Source organism: Pangasianodon hypophthalmus, chromosome 12 (assembly GCF_027358585.1).
Source record: "Pangasianodon hypophthalmus isolate fPanHyp1 chromosome 12, fPanHyp1.pri, whole genome shotgun sequence".
NCBI classification, from domain to species: domain Eukaryota; kingdom Metazoa; phylum Chordata; class Actinopteri; order Siluriformes; family Pangasiidae; genus Pangasianodon; species Pangasianodon hypophthalmus.
Window position 1 is genome coordinate 15,970,369 of NC_069721.1, and position 18,543 is coordinate 15,988,911.

General features: G+C 37.4%; 1 protein-coding gene across 1 annotated transcript in view; it reads right to left on the reverse strand.

Moving 5' to 3' along the window:
* The window catches only part of LOC113527780 (cadherin-18), an 89,788-nt gene extending 73,101 nt beyond the window's left edge, over positions 1 to 16,687 (reverse strand). The window contains exons 1-2 of the mRNA XM_026915916.3: positions 16,545 to 16,687; positions 1,996 to 2,662 (exon numbers count right to left, since the gene is read on the reverse strand). Of these exons, the coding sequence (XP_026771717.3) occupies positions 1,996 to 2,244 (249 nt within the window). The 5' untranslated portion in view covers positions 2,245 to 2,662; positions 16,545 to 16,687. The remainder of the gene's footprint in view (positions 1 to 1,995; positions 2,663 to 16,544) is intronic.
* Positions 16,688 to 18,543: the final 1,856 nt, after the last annotated feature.

Sequence of the window (18,543 nt, forward strand, 5' to 3'; positions counted from 1 at the left end):
CCTGGACAGATGATTCAAGCACAGTTACAATAAAAACATCCCTTTCAGGAGATGTTTCAGGTAGAAATTTGTCATTAGTTTTTTTTTTCCTAACAAATCATACAAACCCAGAGGTATGACCAAAAAACAGATGGACTAGAATAGGGGAGTGTTGTGCTGTCACACAAATATTGTCATTATTGTGAGCTGAATAGAGACAAACCATGAAAGAATCATTCCGGATGTTAGTGCAAAATGTACGCTGATGGCATGAACATGACTAATCCATCATAAGTCATATGATCTATAGTAGTTTAGGTGACTGTTTGGGTAGTAGTGCTGGCTTTCTGACTCTAATTAAATAAATTAATCCCATCTACACTATATGGCCAAAAGTATGTGGACACCTGACCGTCACACCTGTATGTGGGCCTTCCCCAAACTGTCGCCTCAAATTTGTAAGCACACAATTGTCTAGAATGTATTTGTATGCTGTAGCATTACAATTTCCCTTCAAGGGTCCAAACCTGTTTGAGTATGACAATGCCACTGTGCACAAAGAGAGGTCCATAAAGACATTTGGCTAGGTTGTTGTGAAAGAACTCAAGTGGCCCTGACCTCAACCCATCGGGCACCTTTGGGATGAATTGGAATGGCAGTTGCACTCGTAACTTTGCATCAGTGCTTGACCACTAATGCTCTTGTGACAGAATCCCCACAAATCCACAGCCATGTTCCAAAATCTAGTGGAAAACCTTCCCAGAAGAGTGGTAGCTTTTATAACAGCAACTCTGTTACATGTATGAGATGTCACTGAAATGAAGGAATAAAACATAACAGGACATGGTTTTATAGGAAAATAATCAGTTGTGGGGTGGTGTGATGTGGCCCAAAGGCAAATGGACACTGGAGAGTCCACCAGAAAATGTCCACCAGAAAGAGAATCAGAAAATAAACAACATCTCACAGAAAACTTCACCATATCAACAAGTACATTTTTTTTAAATTCTGTTTATATTGAAAGTCCCTGTGTAAGTTGTTGCTATAGAAATGCTAAGGTATTAAAATGAGTGCATTAATATAAACCTTACACTCAGAATTACTGCCCAAGCCATGCTATTATAGAAAATTAATCCACACTTTCTGATCAATCAGAATAAAAAAATTCAACAGTGCTGTGGTATACAGGTTAAACATCAATGGATGTGTTATTGATAATCAGCTGATAGGCTTGTATATGACAGTCTAAAGATGTTTTGTAGTTTTACTACAGTGGATTCTCCAAATCAATTTCAATTAAGAATAACCATAATTTTATTTGTATTTAGAAAATATGTATATATTTGGACCTGTTCCAACTGACTGAATTAACTCCATGCTCAAACAGTTAACATAAGCACTTGACCAGGGATTTGAATTTCCACTGGAACAAGTTCAGCGTATTAATATGCTAATGAATTTACAGACATGTTTACCAGTTGGCATAGGTGAGGGAGCCATGTTATACAAGCTTAACAAGTCTGAGAAGCAAACACAGACAGCTGATGTACATCCAAAAATTTATAGCTGTCAACATTCCCTCAACCCTTCTGAGCTTATTGTGCCACAGTTGTGCTGCACTAAACTAATTGGATATGTAAGACTCATCGATCATGGCCAACTGTTACATAAACAAGAAATATGGGCAGGAAAAGAAAATGAATGCTACAGATTCATTCTGTGTAAAAGGCTTGAATTCACTACAGCCTTAATAATTGTGTGTGTCAGTATTTCAGAAACGAGAAACAAATTAATCATGTTCTTCCTCTAAACAGAGTCACTGGAAGTATGTTTTGGACAAAAGCATCTGACTTCAGTAGTGACTAATCATGAATAAAGCTTGTTGATTTTTGTTCTATCATATAGGATTATGCGTTGTTTTACATTATTCTAACACATTTAGAGTATACGCTATTTTAGATCTGCAAGAGGAATCTTTATGGAGCATAAGATATATAATTAAGGTGCATTGCCTACCTTTCCTACGTACTGTGCATCTGGTCCAATGTGCTCCTCCAGTACAAAGAACTGGTTCCATATCCATCCCCGCTTTGGTCTGTGGTGGACTTCTGTCTCCCCATCTTTTGTATGGTTGTGACTGTGAGTCAGATTGTGATTCCTGGAGATCATCCTGGCCTGTCCGTGGTGACTTGCCCCATAGCCTCTCTCCAGGAAGCAGAGACAGAGAAGCACAGGACACAGACAGGAAGTTGGACTCACCTTCATGATGGTGAGTAATAACAATATTTCCAGTATTCCAAAATAATGTGTTTTCCCAAAGTATCACAATATTCCAAATGATTGAGATATTCCAGAAGCAAGTATATTCCTATGGATATGGGCTATCTTCTGCTTCATGAGCTTCTTTTTCATCCACCCCCTACAGCCAGCTCTGTAACCCTCACAGCTGTAACCCTCCTTTGGTGCTATATTAGAGAGATGAGATCCAAGAAGAGAGAAGGGCCAGAGTCAGAGGTCCAGAAAGCTTTTATGATGCTCATGTTTCAGTCGTCCATAGCAGCACGGCTGTACAAATGCATTTAAATAATAGACTCAGAGGGCTTTTGCTTTCTGGAAACAATTGGTATTGGGTTTAGAAAGGTTTTAGCAAAGTTGTGCAGAAATACAGGCCATCTTGAGATACCTAGAGAAGGAAAAAATGAATAATTATGAGCTTTAAATGAAGTTAGCTGTCTAGTGTCACAAGAAGGATATTGCACACAATACTGATACCCATATTCATGGATATAAACTCACGGTATGTCCACAAACAGATGCCTGTGACACTGAGAATACACACAAACACTGAGAATACACACAAACATTTGCCCAACCCATACTACAGACAGTACTTAAGGATGATTTATGGATATGTTTTGCTCTGGGAATCTAGATTGTCACATGCTTGTACAACAAAGCTTTATTGAAAGTGCATTTGTAATGTTCAAGGAAAACTTCAAGCTTTATTTAAAAAAACATACCTATTAAAGTTCCCTTTTCAGTTTATACCTTCCTGAACACAAGCATTTGATCTTGATTAAAGCTGAATGAATTCAATTGCTAGAAGCTGGGTGGTTACTTCAAAGTGCATTCAAATGTCCATACAGATTTGCAGTATAAAGACAAACGTTTAACACAGTTACCAGTGCAGCTGTTTTTTTTTTTTTTTCATCCAGTATACCAGGATATGCCAATTTGAGGTGATGAATTATGGACATAATTTTTTTTAAAAACCTAACAAATAGAATATTGATCTTTCAAATATAAAATGTTATTTGTGTATATACAAATGTGATGACAATTGTAATACTTAATTTGGAAGAAAAAAAGGTTTAAAAGGTACAAAGGATAGTGTTAGAAGTAGAGTTACTGTCCATACCTTTGTCTGAAATCAAACAAAATCCAACCACAGTCCACATTCATTCAAGTATTACTTTTTTTATTAGATTGTTAAGTTGATAAAGTATAAAGGGGGGAAAAAATCATTTGAGTGAAAGTGGAAGAAAATAATGAGAAGGTGTAGAGAGAATATAGAGGCAGTTATGCAGAGAGAGAAGGAAAGTAAAAGTTAAACTTTCAGAGATGCATTAGCAAAATTGAAAGAAAAAAAACACTTTCTTCAGATTTAATTTATGACATTGCTGAAAAAAAATGAACCATGTTATTCAATGATGCTTGGATTGGATTTTGGCAGTTTGAAGTGTGTGGGAAACTGGCAGCTTTTCATTCAGTAGGCTGTTGGTCTGATTGTAATTAAAACACCTCATCATACCTACCCTTTTCATCCCCCCCAACACCCAAACTTCTCTGTTTCCCTGGCACCTGCCTCTCAGCTATGATCAACATGAGACAGCAAGTTTTAGGAAATGGAGGTTCAAAGAACCATATCAGTGGAGGATGCTATTTGCCTACTAGCAAAGTTGAAAGGTAGAGATACATTTGTGTGTGTGTGTGTGTCAGATGACACATGATGATAGCAGAGTGAATGATGACCAAATCCTAGCTAGAGGAAAAACATAGAGAAAGGGAGAATGAGAGGGAATGAGAATGTAATATACGGGAGGTATGAGATCTTGAGATCTTGAACATGTTAGAACTAGAGAAAAGGAGTACAAAGGCACGTGCACATTAAAATGTATTGATAAATACTGGTACACAAGATGGTTGGATAGATATACAAATAGTTAATTGGATAGGTACAGCATGGAGGTGGAGATTCTATTCAGATAATATTGTAGATAAAATAAACTGGTAACATGAAGCAGAGTTGTTAAAGGAGACTGAACAGAAGTAGAAACACACACAGAAGTGAGACGTAACCACTGAGGTGGGGTTTGACACAGAGAGGTGAGAAAAGTCTCACATTTTTCCACAGTATGTTTATTGTAGCTAATGTAGACTAACTGCCAAACGTCTCTCAGCCTCCACTGTGAAATATGCACAAACAGGTGCTTGCTCCCACCCACATACACACACACACACACACACAGTGAGAGAGACAGAGACAGAAAGAAAGAGTCAGAGAGAAAGATGAATTTCAAATACAGTCAAGTACCCACATATATGCATGCCAGATTCTGGGTGAACATCTTTTATTTTCTGACAACTGCACATGGACAGAATTGCTGTGAAAGGCGTCGTGTATTTTTTGGTCATCTACAACCAGCAGACAGAAATAGTGATGCAATAAACGCAGAAAAATGACAGTTTTCATTTCTGCACACTACTGAGAAGCGGAAAACTGCTTTAATTAGATTATTCATTATAGTTGCTTCCACGAGTGATTTCTTGACTCTCTCATCTCCTTTCTCCACGTCTTGTTAAATGTGGTTATGAGGAACTTGGTTGCTACTTAAGATTTTGCTCAGGGTGATTTGTTTCCCTTCTCAGTTTATTACCCAATAATTTATATGCTAAATTAATTTATATACTAAATTAAGGCAAGGTTAATTTTGTGGATTGTTAAACAACATTTATTTCTACTGGACTTAAAATAGCTGAATACATATGAAGGATCGGAAACAAATGAAACAAAACAAAATACTCCATGTTGAACTGCACTAATGGTGTGTACATACATATACTGTAAATCCAGATGGCCACAAATGTACATGATCAAAAGGTAATTCAATACCATAAGTCTTACTTATTGTTACTTACGTTTGCTATGTACTGTATTATATTTATTTCTGCATTTTTGAGGAGACTGCAGGTAGGCTTAACAACTTCTGTACTTTCAAACAGGCATAAACAAATACATATGGTTTTTTTAAAGCATATTTTGACTTCCCTTGCTTTCAGTTTGCTTTTTACCCTCCTCATTTTCTGCCTATTCTTCTTCCACCTATTTCTCCTCTCACTGTGCCTTCCATATTCATTTATTATTATTTTACCTCCTCTGTCAAGCTTTGGTACTCTGAGTGCATGTCTTTAGTGCACTATTTTATTAAAAGCTCCAAGTCTATATAAAAACCAGCCTTATAATTCTGTATGTATCAGAGACACTGCTAATATTTGGTTTAGATTAGAAATGAAAGACATGGGCTGTGTGCCTTGTAAACAAATGATCTTGTTATGAATTTGGTGGTATTAATAGTAATCCTATGTGTGTTTGGGGGGACTAATTAAAAAGGGAAGGAAGGAAAGAGGTAAGGAAGGATAGAGGATGTTTGAAGATTGAGAAATGGCGAAACCAGAAGGAAACAGATTCTCCTGACATCCTCATCACAGGAGAACACTGCCTGTGGGATATCATTTATCTGCTGCACTGTTCTATGGGAAATTTTTACTATGACAAAATCTGTTTACTCTTAAACCTGACTTCATCTCTCTCTCTCTCTCTCTCTCTCTCTCTCTCTCACACTTATAGAATGACCCCATCAATCTTCAGTATTCCATAACCTATAACTTCAAGTCCAACTATGCTGCATTGTGAAAAGCCTGTACAACAGGTTTTGTATTAAAATAGTATGATCGAATTGACCAAAGTCAGTCAAAGTATAGAAATATTCTTGCTTTCTGTCTGTGGCAGTGTAAGTGTTCACTGCGCTATATGTGTTAGATGCATCCTACCATCCATTTGTGAATAAAATTCCAAAATCCAGGAGCTACCAGGGTTAATAGCACCACCAATGATCGTAAGAATATAGGCAGAAAACAGACAAGAAGAAGAAACGAGGCTCAAGCTGTGAAACGCCCCCCTGATTTGATTTTCATTTGAGCTGCTATGTTTCAGCCCATGTCACTGGATCATCAGTAACACATCATCAACAGTGATTGAGAGGGCGCATTTGAAATTCAGCTGCAGGTGTAATGAACAGGAATGAGGTGGATTATTTACTCTATCATCCATTTTCTCCCATGCCTTTGAAGGAGAAACTAAAAATAGATAGACTATACACACATTGTCCAATCAAAGGACAAATTATCTAAAAGTACAGATGTTTGTACAACAGTTTTCTATACAAGTTATGTATGTGTAGTATTCAGCGTAGGATTCAGTAGTCAGCCCAGCAGGGCTTAAAAACATTAAAAGCTGCCTGTCTGTCTTTATGTGTCTGTGAGCTTTGTCATCAAGCTGTTGATAGATATTAGATATTAACCCTCCCACCCAAAGTCACAATCAACCAGCACTGCCTAAATGTAAGGAATTGTTGCTGGCATGCATGTGTGACTGAAATTTCTAAACATGGTCCACTGCTGACCCACACTTATCACTTCATCTGGACCACATATCACTGTGGAATTACAGCGACAAGCTCATCCAATTCTGGATGCCAGAACTCAGTTACAACTCAATATGTATCCACTTCCCAGGCATGACATGGAGCCGAACTTATAGTTGGACTAATGCAATTCAAATGCCTCACAAGCACTGGTGGTGTTTGTACCATTTCTGACCCAGTTTCCAAATGATGTAAAAAACAAAACAAAAAAACAACAATAACAAAAAAACTTAAATATGTGCCTACAGATGGGCCACTTTTAGCCCAAAATACTGTTGCCATAATTGACCCTAAATTTAGCTGTATCTAGGGTGTTGGTGTATGTAGGTACCAGGCCAGTTCCCTTATAATAGACTCATTTTGTTAAGGGCTTGAGGCAGAGAGGCTAAAGAGAAATAGTGGAATAAGTGTTTGTGTGAGCGTACGAGCGTATTTCATCTTGATGAATCAAGCTGGCGGTAGGGGTGAATCGGAGTGTGGATGTGTGTATATGTGTGTCAAGAGGGTCACTATGTCGGTAATGTGTGAATAGATCGCTCCAGGGCACATTTCTCATCTTATCTAGGACTAGAAAATCGATAGAGAGAGGCTGTCAATTTCTCTTTCACTCTCTCTTTACCTCTCTATCATTCTTTTTCTCATAACTAAACCTCACCATTTTTATTAAGCCGTTCCACCTGATTTTCATCCACCAGCAGCCAGCCATCTGTCCTACTGCCCCTGCTCAGGACACTTCTCCAGATACAAACAAACAAGCAGAAGTTCTCAGTTATGTAGTATATATATATATATTTCCATCCACGCTAAAGATAAATATGTCTTATTTTCTATCATCAGTGAAGTGTTTCTTTTTTCAACATTTTCATTAAATTAACCATTAAAATATAAAATAATTTTATGTAGTTATACCAAAGTTATGAATACACTGAAAGTAATTTGTTTACATTATGAAAACTAAGCTACATTAGGAGCTGTTTAAACCCAAATATAATTTACAGTATTTACAATAAACATAAGTAACGAGAAATACACTTCATGGAGCTACAGGGTTAGTATTTATAAATCACTCATGTACATCAGTTCACATGGTAAACAGAAAAAGAAAGTATTATGTTAGAAATGATTTCAGATCTGGCAGAAGCAGCAACCTGTACATTCCTCAGCATATACCTGTGTTATCTTCTACCACACATAAATACAGATATACATGCTGCTCAAATATTACCACATGCCAAGTTCTACTCTGTGCAAAGGCTGCTTCTGATCAAAAAGTAGAAGAAAGGATTTAAAAAAATGAAAGGGAAGGAAAAAATAATTATTGCAAGGTGCTTTGGTGTCCCTTGTAACAGAAATATCATATAGCCACAATTAATAAATAATTAAATTAATTATTAACGACTTAGCATACTATATGCATTTAATATTTAGAATTTTAAAATGTATCTAATTTAAGCATATGATTTTTTATACAGGATAATGATTTATAGTGTCAGTAATGCTACATACAATATTGTATAAAATTACTGTATAAAAACAAATATTTATATAATGGTACCTTGTGCCAATAGTGTCAAATATTCATATAAAGCAAAAAAAGGATCATGTGTAAAACCAATTATTATCCAATTATTATTTATGCCAGTATAAAACAATGTTAATTACACATGTAGATGACCATGTTATTTGAAAACTATGCATTCTTTCCAGTACTCCAACAATGTAACAAACATTCCTCAAGCCCAAGAATTTTTGATGCTAGACATTTTTCTCCTCAGACACTCTCAGGCTAGCTGGTCCCTGGGGGAGCTCCACCGGACAAAGTTTCTTCGCAAATGGAATCTCTGCATCTCATTTTTCAGTAGAGGTTATTTCCGTACTCCTCTAGGTGATGGCGAACTCCCCACACATTCAGGCTCTTCTTTAGATATACGAATAAACTGCAAGTTCGGTTCATCCTACTATTGGCCATTTCTCTTCAAATGCATCTATACAGCCTTATCAGCTTTGCAGGCACAGTAAAGTTGGACAGTAACAAAGCCTCATATAGTTTATATGAATTTGTAATATAATAATATAAAATGCTTTTCTTCTAAGACCTTGGCAATGATAATGAAAGATGAGTTTGAAATTGGCCTCTGTGAGTGATTCATTCATTCATCTGCAGCAACCACTTTATCTTGGTGAGTATACATCTAGAGCCTATCCCAGGAACACTGAGCATGAGGCAGAAATACATCCTCGATGGCATGCCAGTTTATTACAGGACTGTGTGATGCATCTAACTGAGAGTTGTCATGTTTTACTTGGATTATCTTTTCCTTACTAATTAGATTTAATTCTTCTTTGTCATTATTAGAGAAGTCTGGTGGCACCACAGAGAGCTGGAATAAACACACACTGCTGTTGGTGGAGGAACAAGCTGTTAACCCTGAGAATAAATAAAAATAAAAGTTCTTAATTGCTGCTTGAGAAAAAAAAAAAACAATTCAGATTGTTCATTATGTAGATTGTGATCCCATCTGGGGTTTGTGCTTGAGAGAGAAGAGATTCAAACTGCAGTTGGAGCAAAACACAGGCTGGTGTTATACTCCTTGGCTTAAGACCCTGATCAGAAGCTGGCATCTGTGAACTGTGTAGTGAAGAGTTTATAAGACCAACACTCATCATGCATAGGAATGAGCCGCTTGAAACCAATCTTTGAGCAAGAGCAAAGCTGGTGGGTGGAAACAAGCCAGTCCCATTGAAAATACTAATTAGCATTTGCATCACAGTTACTGCTGATACACGTGTTTGACGCAGTATGTTAATCACACTTTCACATCAAGTTTACACCCAAGGCAGTCATGTGATAGGCCATGAGAAGCTGGACAGTTGAAATGTACTTATACAGAGGCTTACAGGGGCAGCACATTAACAAAACAAAACCAGCAAATCAGAAAATGCAAAAACAAAACCAAAAAAAAAAAAAAAACGCAATAACAAACAGAAAAAAATCAAAGAGTAGGTCCTTGAATATCACATGCTTCGTGCTGTCTGGACACACCATATCACTTTTTCAGTTTGTTATCTGGTTAGACTAGCTGAAACAGTTTGTTACTTGTTATAGTGAGGAGTATTATTTTTTCTTCTGAATAACCAACAGTAGGTTAGTTTAGACTTGGTTAGACTAAAATTTCTCTAACTGTAAACATCCTCTGGTTTTCCATGCTCTCTCAGCCTGACACATGCTGTAGCCAATCAGCTACGAGTATGTGATGAACCTACCCTTTCCATTTTCAGTTAATGTTGATGTATTTTTGAGTTTGCCGTTTTCACATCTGTGGTGGTGTTTTTAGTTGTGTTGTTTTTTTCTGACTTGCTTGTTTTTTTGGTTTGTTTTTGGTGGCTTTTTTGGTCTGTTAATGGGTTTTGCACTTACGGGCTATAGTAAAGGCTAAGGGAAGAGTGGAATTTTAGTTGAAGTTGGTGATAAATGGCATTTCCATGAAGAGACAAGTTCAAGCTTATGCAAAAACAGATGAATCAATAAAAGCATCATTTTCACAGTTGTGCTGTAATAGCATAATGATAATCAGCAGGGTTGGAGGATAAAACAAACAGTTGCTGGAATGATGTCTCTTGTAGCTTGCATTGCAGCTGCATTAGCTGGTAGGAGACATATAAAGATCACATCACTCATGTTAGAATAGCTTGGGTTTGAATCTTACATTAATGGCGAAAACATAATTCTGAATCTTACAGTAAACAATACTCTACCTGTGTTAATCACTGGAGCTGAAGAGATTAATAATATTGATGCAGTTCTGTTTATGTGCAAGCTAATATTTTAATCACAGTGCCCTTGGCTTCAGAACAACCGACATACAACTCCGGCATCATAGTAAACTCTACATTATGGCTGAATAGCATAGGGGTTTCATAGTAGACTAAAACATTCTCTAGTCTCTCATGTGGGGAGATGTTGATGAGACAGGATAGTTAAAAAAAAACAAAAAAAACTGTGAGGCAGACAGTAAGAAAATGCAAGCAGATGGTAAAGAAAGCAGGTTAAATGGACTTTGTAAGTCTGAACATATGTAAGAGTAGATAAATCCAACAGTTTACTGCATTATATATATATATATATATATATATATATATATATATATATATATATGCTTAATGGAAGTTTGTCACATTGACATCACTTTGTATGCGGTGTAGAGATCCTTACAAGAGGTGTAGCGTGTAAAGGTGTGTGTTTTTTCAACCCCATTCCCACCCACTCATGAAGCAATTCCTCCCACAGTCACTGGCACTGTATGAGTGCATTTGATGCTCCAGGTTGCACGTTATTATCCAGTCCAACTGAGCTAGTGGGATTGGATAATGAACAAGATGGAAAAACTTCCAAGATGCTGCTGTAGTCAAAGCATCCTCTCTTCCAAGGAAAGTCAGTCTCTGACTTTCAAAAGAAATAATGTAATATGATACACAGCATTATTATGCATCTTTATTGCACTTATTTATTTAGTTGCAATATTAAAATTTTAGTGTAAAAGTATAGAAGCTGGAAATGTAAGTTGTCATCTGTATATGGCTGATAATTGAAGTGTGGTTTGAGATATTCTTTACTTTTTTAAAACTTAAACTTAATTTCTGCTGTGTAAACTTCAAAAAAAGTTAGACTATTAGACTACTAAACCTGGAAGAACAGAGCGATTCTGAAATTCTGCCTGTGAAAAATGTTGCACATTAATCTGTGCATTAGCTGGTTTGAGACATAAGAAGATAACATTGCTCATGTTAACAAGGATTAAATGTTATCTTAAATTAAAGGGCCAAATTATCCTCCTGCGCAATGCTGTAATCTCATTGAGTGCAATGTTTCTCCTCACTGGTTGCAGAGACTTTTTTTGGGCCTACAACCTGCACGCATTCACAATCACTGTGTAATTTCATTGATTTCTCTGTGATTTAACATATGCACATTTCCACTGTTATGTTTTTCTTTCTTGCATCTTACTGCAATAAAAAAAATCTTCTTTAACATTTGGAGTATTCTTGCTGAACTAACAATATATAGATTAGATCTGCAGCTCCAAAATCTCTCCTATATTCCCTACCTGCTTGAAATTTTACAGTAAGAAGGTCTCTTGACTTGAGGTTCAATCAATACACACTCTAAACAGGTTGCAGTGCTAGAAATGCTATCACCTGTGCAGAATGAGTCAGCACTGTGGTGGAGTCTACAGCACAGCCTATAAGGAACCCAGAAGTGATGCTTGTTTTTGGTCTGTATTTTGTGGTGAAGCCTTTAACAGCATGCTGAATAGCTTCTCTGCCCACATCATGCATGCTTGAAAGCAATTTTTTCAGTGATCTTGTCAAATGAATGAATGAGGACACTGGCTTTCAACAGCCACTGATTAAAACAATTCCCTGCCAGGCAGTTGACCACAACGAGCAACCAACCAATACAAAAAAAAAAGAACTATAAAGCTATGTAGGACTATAAAGCAACAGTGCAACTCACTGATAATGGCTAATTACTATTAATGGCTGAGCTTAAAATCATAAATAATTGCATAACCCAAAGGCACGTAATGGTTAGACCACTTCTTATGCTCATTGTCAGACATATATCTGTCTTCCTAAAAGGTCTTGAGAAGATGAAAGGGAAGAAGGGAGGCCAATTTCATTGAATCCACCTTTAACAGAAATGTACAAATCACTATGAGCTAGCTATGATACAGGCTATGAGTGTGGCTTTATTCAATTATCTGCAAATGAAAAGGTACAAAAGTTGTACTTGGTGTTAGAGGCATGGTAAGCATTTATACATTTTTTATGACATCATCCATATAAAATTGAAAAACCCTTATACCACATCATTCTTTCTTTCTTTCTTTAATTTGTATGAACTTTAAATGAAAAGATACAAAGGTTGTGCTTGGGGTTAGGGGTGGGGTTAGCATTTGTATATTTTCTTCATTCATATGAAATTGAACGAAACCATACCATTTGTCCCATTTTATCTATCTATCTATCTATCTATCTCTGAAGTGACTTTTTTCCCCTTATGAAATAGTCCAACCCATTGGAAATGTGAACAAATTGATTTCAGCATCACTTCCTAATAATGTTCGTTTCAGCACCTAAAGCCCCGACTAAACTAACTTGGCTGATATCAGAAACAAATATGCTATAAAATAAATAAATATAAAGGAAAATTGTCTATTTTTTTCAATGCTTATTTTGAGCCAATAAGGCTGAGATAATAATACTCACAGAGATTAATCAGAATAATCATGTTGATTCTATGTTCTTAATTGGTTTTCATTAGAAAGAGATCTTTGAATAATTAAAGGTGTCAGACTTGAGCAGGATGGCAAAGATGTTTGCAGGATAAATTAGATAATAGACTTTATTTAAAAAAAATCCAAATGTCAGGAAAAACTGAAGTGAAATAACCAGGCAGAGTTCAAAAACTAAACAACTGAAAGTTATTCAAAACTGGCAGAAAAGGGTAATCTAAAGAGCAAAATAAACAGAGAAAACATCAAAAATCAAACGGCAGAGAGCAAAATTTGAAAAAAAGATTTAGAAACAGCAACTAGAGCGCAAACAAAATCTAGCAATGAATAACTTAACCAAACTGAGAGGTATTTAAGCTGATGAGATCATTAGTAAATGAAGTGCAGGTGAGTGTGATTAGCTGGTGAACTTAAGTGAGTTGGCTGGTGTGTTATTCAGCAGGGCATTCTGGGAAATGAAGTTCCTGGGGGCTATGACAAAGTGTTCCTACCTTCCTAAATGGCTTCCACTTAGAACTGAAAAGGAAAATCTCTTTTGTGGAATTCTGTATACAATCTTTAAGGCTTCCACTCAAGGGACAAACCAAAGGGTTCCAGATTTAATCTTCTTCTCTTTTCTATGAATGTATAGAATGTTTTCTGATATTGCAAAGATAAGCAGTGAATTTGTGTTGCTTATTTATTCTTGTAACAATCTAGCAAATTTATTCTGGATGTTCAACCTCAGGACTTGCTTTACTGATTTACACACAACTCAGTATGTGTTGTTAGCTCTCTTGTGCATGAATGAGGAAACGCCTTATTTTTTTTCCCTGTAAAATGGTTTCATACTGGATAAGTATGGGTTGCTTGTAATTATTTAAAGTTTGTAATCTGGCATATATGGACATGCATACTATCATGCAGATCATATATGATGACTTGATGTATTACGAGAGACATTATTTCCTTTCAGATCTAATGTGTAAGAGTAGAAAGTAAATTACAGTCATATTCAGGTGTTTGGAGCACTCTGAAACTATTAGTCACTCAAACAGTATGGTTGCTCCATTATTCTCTCTCACACACATTTTCTGCCTATTATTACATCTTAGTTCACTGTAAAAAGAGTTTAAAGGTATATTATGAAATGTATTAAGCTCAATACGTATGTGCCTGGATCACTCTTTTATCTGGGTCATAATAGACGTCAATGCTGTATTGATATAAAAAGAAACGGTTAAATGTGATATCCCTTGCTTGGTAGTGAGCTATTATAATACTGTGGTATTAAAGATTAAATGTCAGGTCTTTAATCAAAAATCTGATTTGCACCTCACCAAAAGAATTTTATGGTGTATGTGTGTGTGTGAGAGAGAGAGAGAAGAATAGAAGTTTGGAAGGTGGTCTTTAGTCACTGTGTTATAGACTTTATGAATAGAGAACTGTTCTTATTTAATAAGAACAGTTTAATCATCTGTCAGTAAAGAGCCCATGTTTACTTGCTTTTCCACTCTGATGATTCATCAGTACATTACTGCTTTAGGGGACTGTGTTTACTGAGTAAACAGCGGGTTAAAGGTTAAAATCACCCCAGGCATTGCTGAGAGACCTTGTTCAATGCTTTCAATCACATTCCAATGACATTCAATTCCAATTCCCAGTCTCATTGAAACTACAGTAGTTACTATATTAGACTTGGTGATGTCATCAGTGGACATGGCAAACGATACATTTTTCATGAATATAACTTCTGACTTAAAATATGAAAGCTTGTCAGATGAAGATGAAAAGGAAGAAGGGAGGCCATTTTCACTGAATGCACCTTTAACAGGAATGTGCAAATCACTGTGAGCTAGCTAGCCAGCTATGTTTTCTAAGATATCACCCATATAAAATAAAATAAAAAAAAAAAACACTACCACATCTTTCTCTTTCTTTTTCTTTCTTTCATTTGTATGAACTTTAAATGAAACAACACAAAGGTTGTGTTTGGGGATAGGGGTGGGGTTAGAATTTGTACATTTTCTTCATTCATATGAAATTGAACAAACTCATACCACTTGTCCCATGTTATCTATCTATCTATCTATCTGTTTAGCATGTGTATTTTACATAAAAAGTTACATAGGTTGTGCTTGGGGTTAGGGGTGGAGTTACCATTTGACTAACTAATATGACTACACGTATATGATTTTTTTTATGTATACCTTCAGTCTCTGATTAAGGAAAGAGAATGAAATGCTCAGTTTGATTAGAAATCATTTAGCATTTTTTTCACATGCTAATTTGCCTTTTTATTCTTATATATAAATAGGCCAGTTGTGTGTTGGTTGCCTGAGGGGGCTATGTATGGCATTGATGGTGCTCTCCCCAAAAACATGCTCTTCACTGCCAGCTATTGCATTACTGAATGCTCTTCCTGGTCTCAGCTGAATCATTTTGGAACTAGGGAAGTAAAGAAGGACAGATCAATCGTTTTTCACTTACTGAAGACCGAAAAGCAAGAGCATGTTACCTCTATTTCTCTTGCAGTCTCTCGTCTTTCAGAGATCACGCAATCAACAGTTCTTGGAATCAAATCACATTTACTCTTTCATGCTTTTCACAGGAAACAGCGCTCCCTTTGTGTGTGTTGTGTGTAGGTCTATGTGTTGTGTGTGTGTGTGAGTAAGAGAGGTGCATAAATATCTTAGATGTGACATGAGTTAAAGTGAGGAAATATTGGCAGTGCTATTGAGTGACAGAAAAATAATCACAAACACACACACACACACACACACACTTAACAGCAGTCTAATCACATAAACATTTAGTATTCACCTGTGCTTTATTGCTTTATGTTTGATCAGAACTCAATCTTCCCATCATGGGAAGAGCGCACAAAAGAACGAATAAAATACTTGGCAAGGGTGTGTGTTGTGTGTGTGTGTGTGTGAAATGCACCAGCACAAATGTGTGTTTCAACCTGGATAATAGCATAAGGAGTCTAATAAGCTGCTTCTGTGCTTCCTGTCTACACTGAGTAGAACAGACTTATCACGTAAATCAGAGTAGAGTAGCACAGCCATGGACACACAAATACACATATCAAACACACACACACACACACACACACACACCAGTCCAAAAAAGCACAGAAACTCCACAGAAGCATGTCGTTCATGCAACATAGAACATGCAATCTGTGAAAATCACATAAAATTGTCTGACGTTCTTTCTACCCTCATTTCATCTGCTGACACGCTTCTCGGTTCACCGCAGCTATACTTTATTTCCTTTTCAGTTCCTGACTTATTCGATCTTCCCTATTTAACCCTGATATCTCTCAAAATACCTGTTTTTTCCTCCAAACTGCTGCATGTCTATCTGTCTTCATGAAATATACTAATCCAATCCTTCTTTGCAGACACTCCTACTTGCACATGCACACAGTTACTAAAATAAAACAACAGTCTCTCAAAATCCCAAAGGTGTTCTCAGACCAACTAGCAGCTCTACTGAAATAGAGTGTGTCATACTATACCTCACGAGATGGTTCCAGAAAAGCATTTCCTCTCCTGCTGAATGTCCAACTCCAGTTTCCCTGCCTCTCGCACCATTTCCCTTGTGCTGCTCTACTCCCCAAATGAGAATCTCTTCGTACTGTGCACTGCGAGTGTGTGTGCGTGTATGTGTGTGAGCACAAGGGAGAATCCTCGCTGACTCTTCCACTGCAGAAGCTTAGCTCTCGGATTGGCCGGCTCAGAGTGCCTGTCATGCCCGCACCAGCCCTCTCTCTCTCTCTCTCTCTCTCTCTCTTTCTCTCTCTGTGTGTTCACATCTTTTGTCAACACTTCAAATCTCACATTTTCTGCTTCTCATTTGTGTTATTACAGAGTCTAATTCTAAAAGCTGTTTGTCATCTTTTGTCCATGGCTGTGTCTTCTTTCTTCATTTCTTACATAAGCCCTGACACTTTCTCTCTTTGGTTATCTTCCCTTCTCTCTCTGCTCTTCTCTGTATTTTCTCATGCCTAGCCCTGTCTTCCCTCCCCTTGTGACTTTTCTCAGGTACACTAAAGGCTAGCGGCAACTCGGCTCACTCTGTGCCTTCCCTCTCATCTGCTCCAAGGGGAAATGTAATGAATAATAAAGCAAACCAGAACAGAAGGGGAAGAGGGGAAGATGCAAAGGGGGACACAAAGAAGTGCAGGAAAGTAACATTTCACCTTTTGAGAAAAAAAAAGAAAAAAAGAAAGAAAGACGACATTGACTGAGGGCTTGTCTGAAACATTCATTCATCAGTTAGATGGGCAGAAATTGAAGCACTTTTGTTGGTGGTGCTTGATAGAAGGGCAGAGGGAAAGAGGATGGTAGTAGCTATAAAGAGCACATGAATAGCAGTCCAGTGGGACTTGAGAGAGAATGGAGTGAAGATTTAGAGGAGGAGAGCCAATGGTGTATGGGATATAGTAAGAGAGACAGTTGCTCATCTCTGGTCTCAATTCTTAATCAAATGCACACTCAAACCCCCCACAAATTATTAGCCATCCTGTGAGCATTTGTCACACACTCCAATGCTACCTCTTGACTTACATGGTAAATATACAGGTTTCATTTGTTTTTCGTGCAGCATGGGAGTGTAGCAGGTAGCATTGCCGCCTTACAGCTCCTGGGTCCTCAATTTGATCATGAGCTCGGGAAAGTGTCTTTATGGAGTTTTTGTGTATTTTCTTCCTGTGTTCACGTGGAATTTCGCTGGGTTTTCCGGTTTCCGCCCTCCTCCCAAAAAGCATGCCAGCATGTGAACTAGCTATGTTAAATTGTCTCTAGGTGTGAATGAGTGTATGTGCACAGTGCCCTGTGATCGACCTGGGTGTGTCCATCCAGGTCCTGCATGGAACCCAGAGTTCCTGGGATAAGCTCCAGATCCACCACGACCCTGACCAAGATAAAGTAGTTACTTAAGATGAATAAATGAATTTGGTTTGCTGTATCTCATAGTTAAGACTGACTCTAGAGAAAACACCTGTTCCACCAAACAAAATTATGCCAAGGTGCAACTCAGACTGTTATTAGCTCATCCATGTGAAAACATATTGTGAGGGTGTGGTTTAGCGGGAGTCTGCAGCAGGTGTGCAGGGGAATAAGCAAATTAATGCGACACACCTGATTCTTATTTCGTGAATGGTTATTTAATGGACTGTTTTCTTTCTCTCTCTCAGTGAGTGGGGCTGAGGTGTGTGTGTATGTGAGTATGTGTGTCATGTGAGCTGAACTGAACTGAACAAAGCTGCTGGAAAGCTGGAAAGTTCTGTTATGTTTCATTTTGTTTTGACTTTTGGATAACATGCAGTGCACAGACAATAATAAATGGTCATCTCCCCCAGCTTGAAGAAAGGTGTCACATGGACATGGATTCCAGTCCTTTCGCCCAGGTTCTCCAGTCACTAAGGAAGTTGCAGGCCCAACAGCATCAGACGCTGGTGAATCTGAAATAGCAGAAGCAAGAGATCCTGATTAAAGTGGTGGATGGGCAAGCTG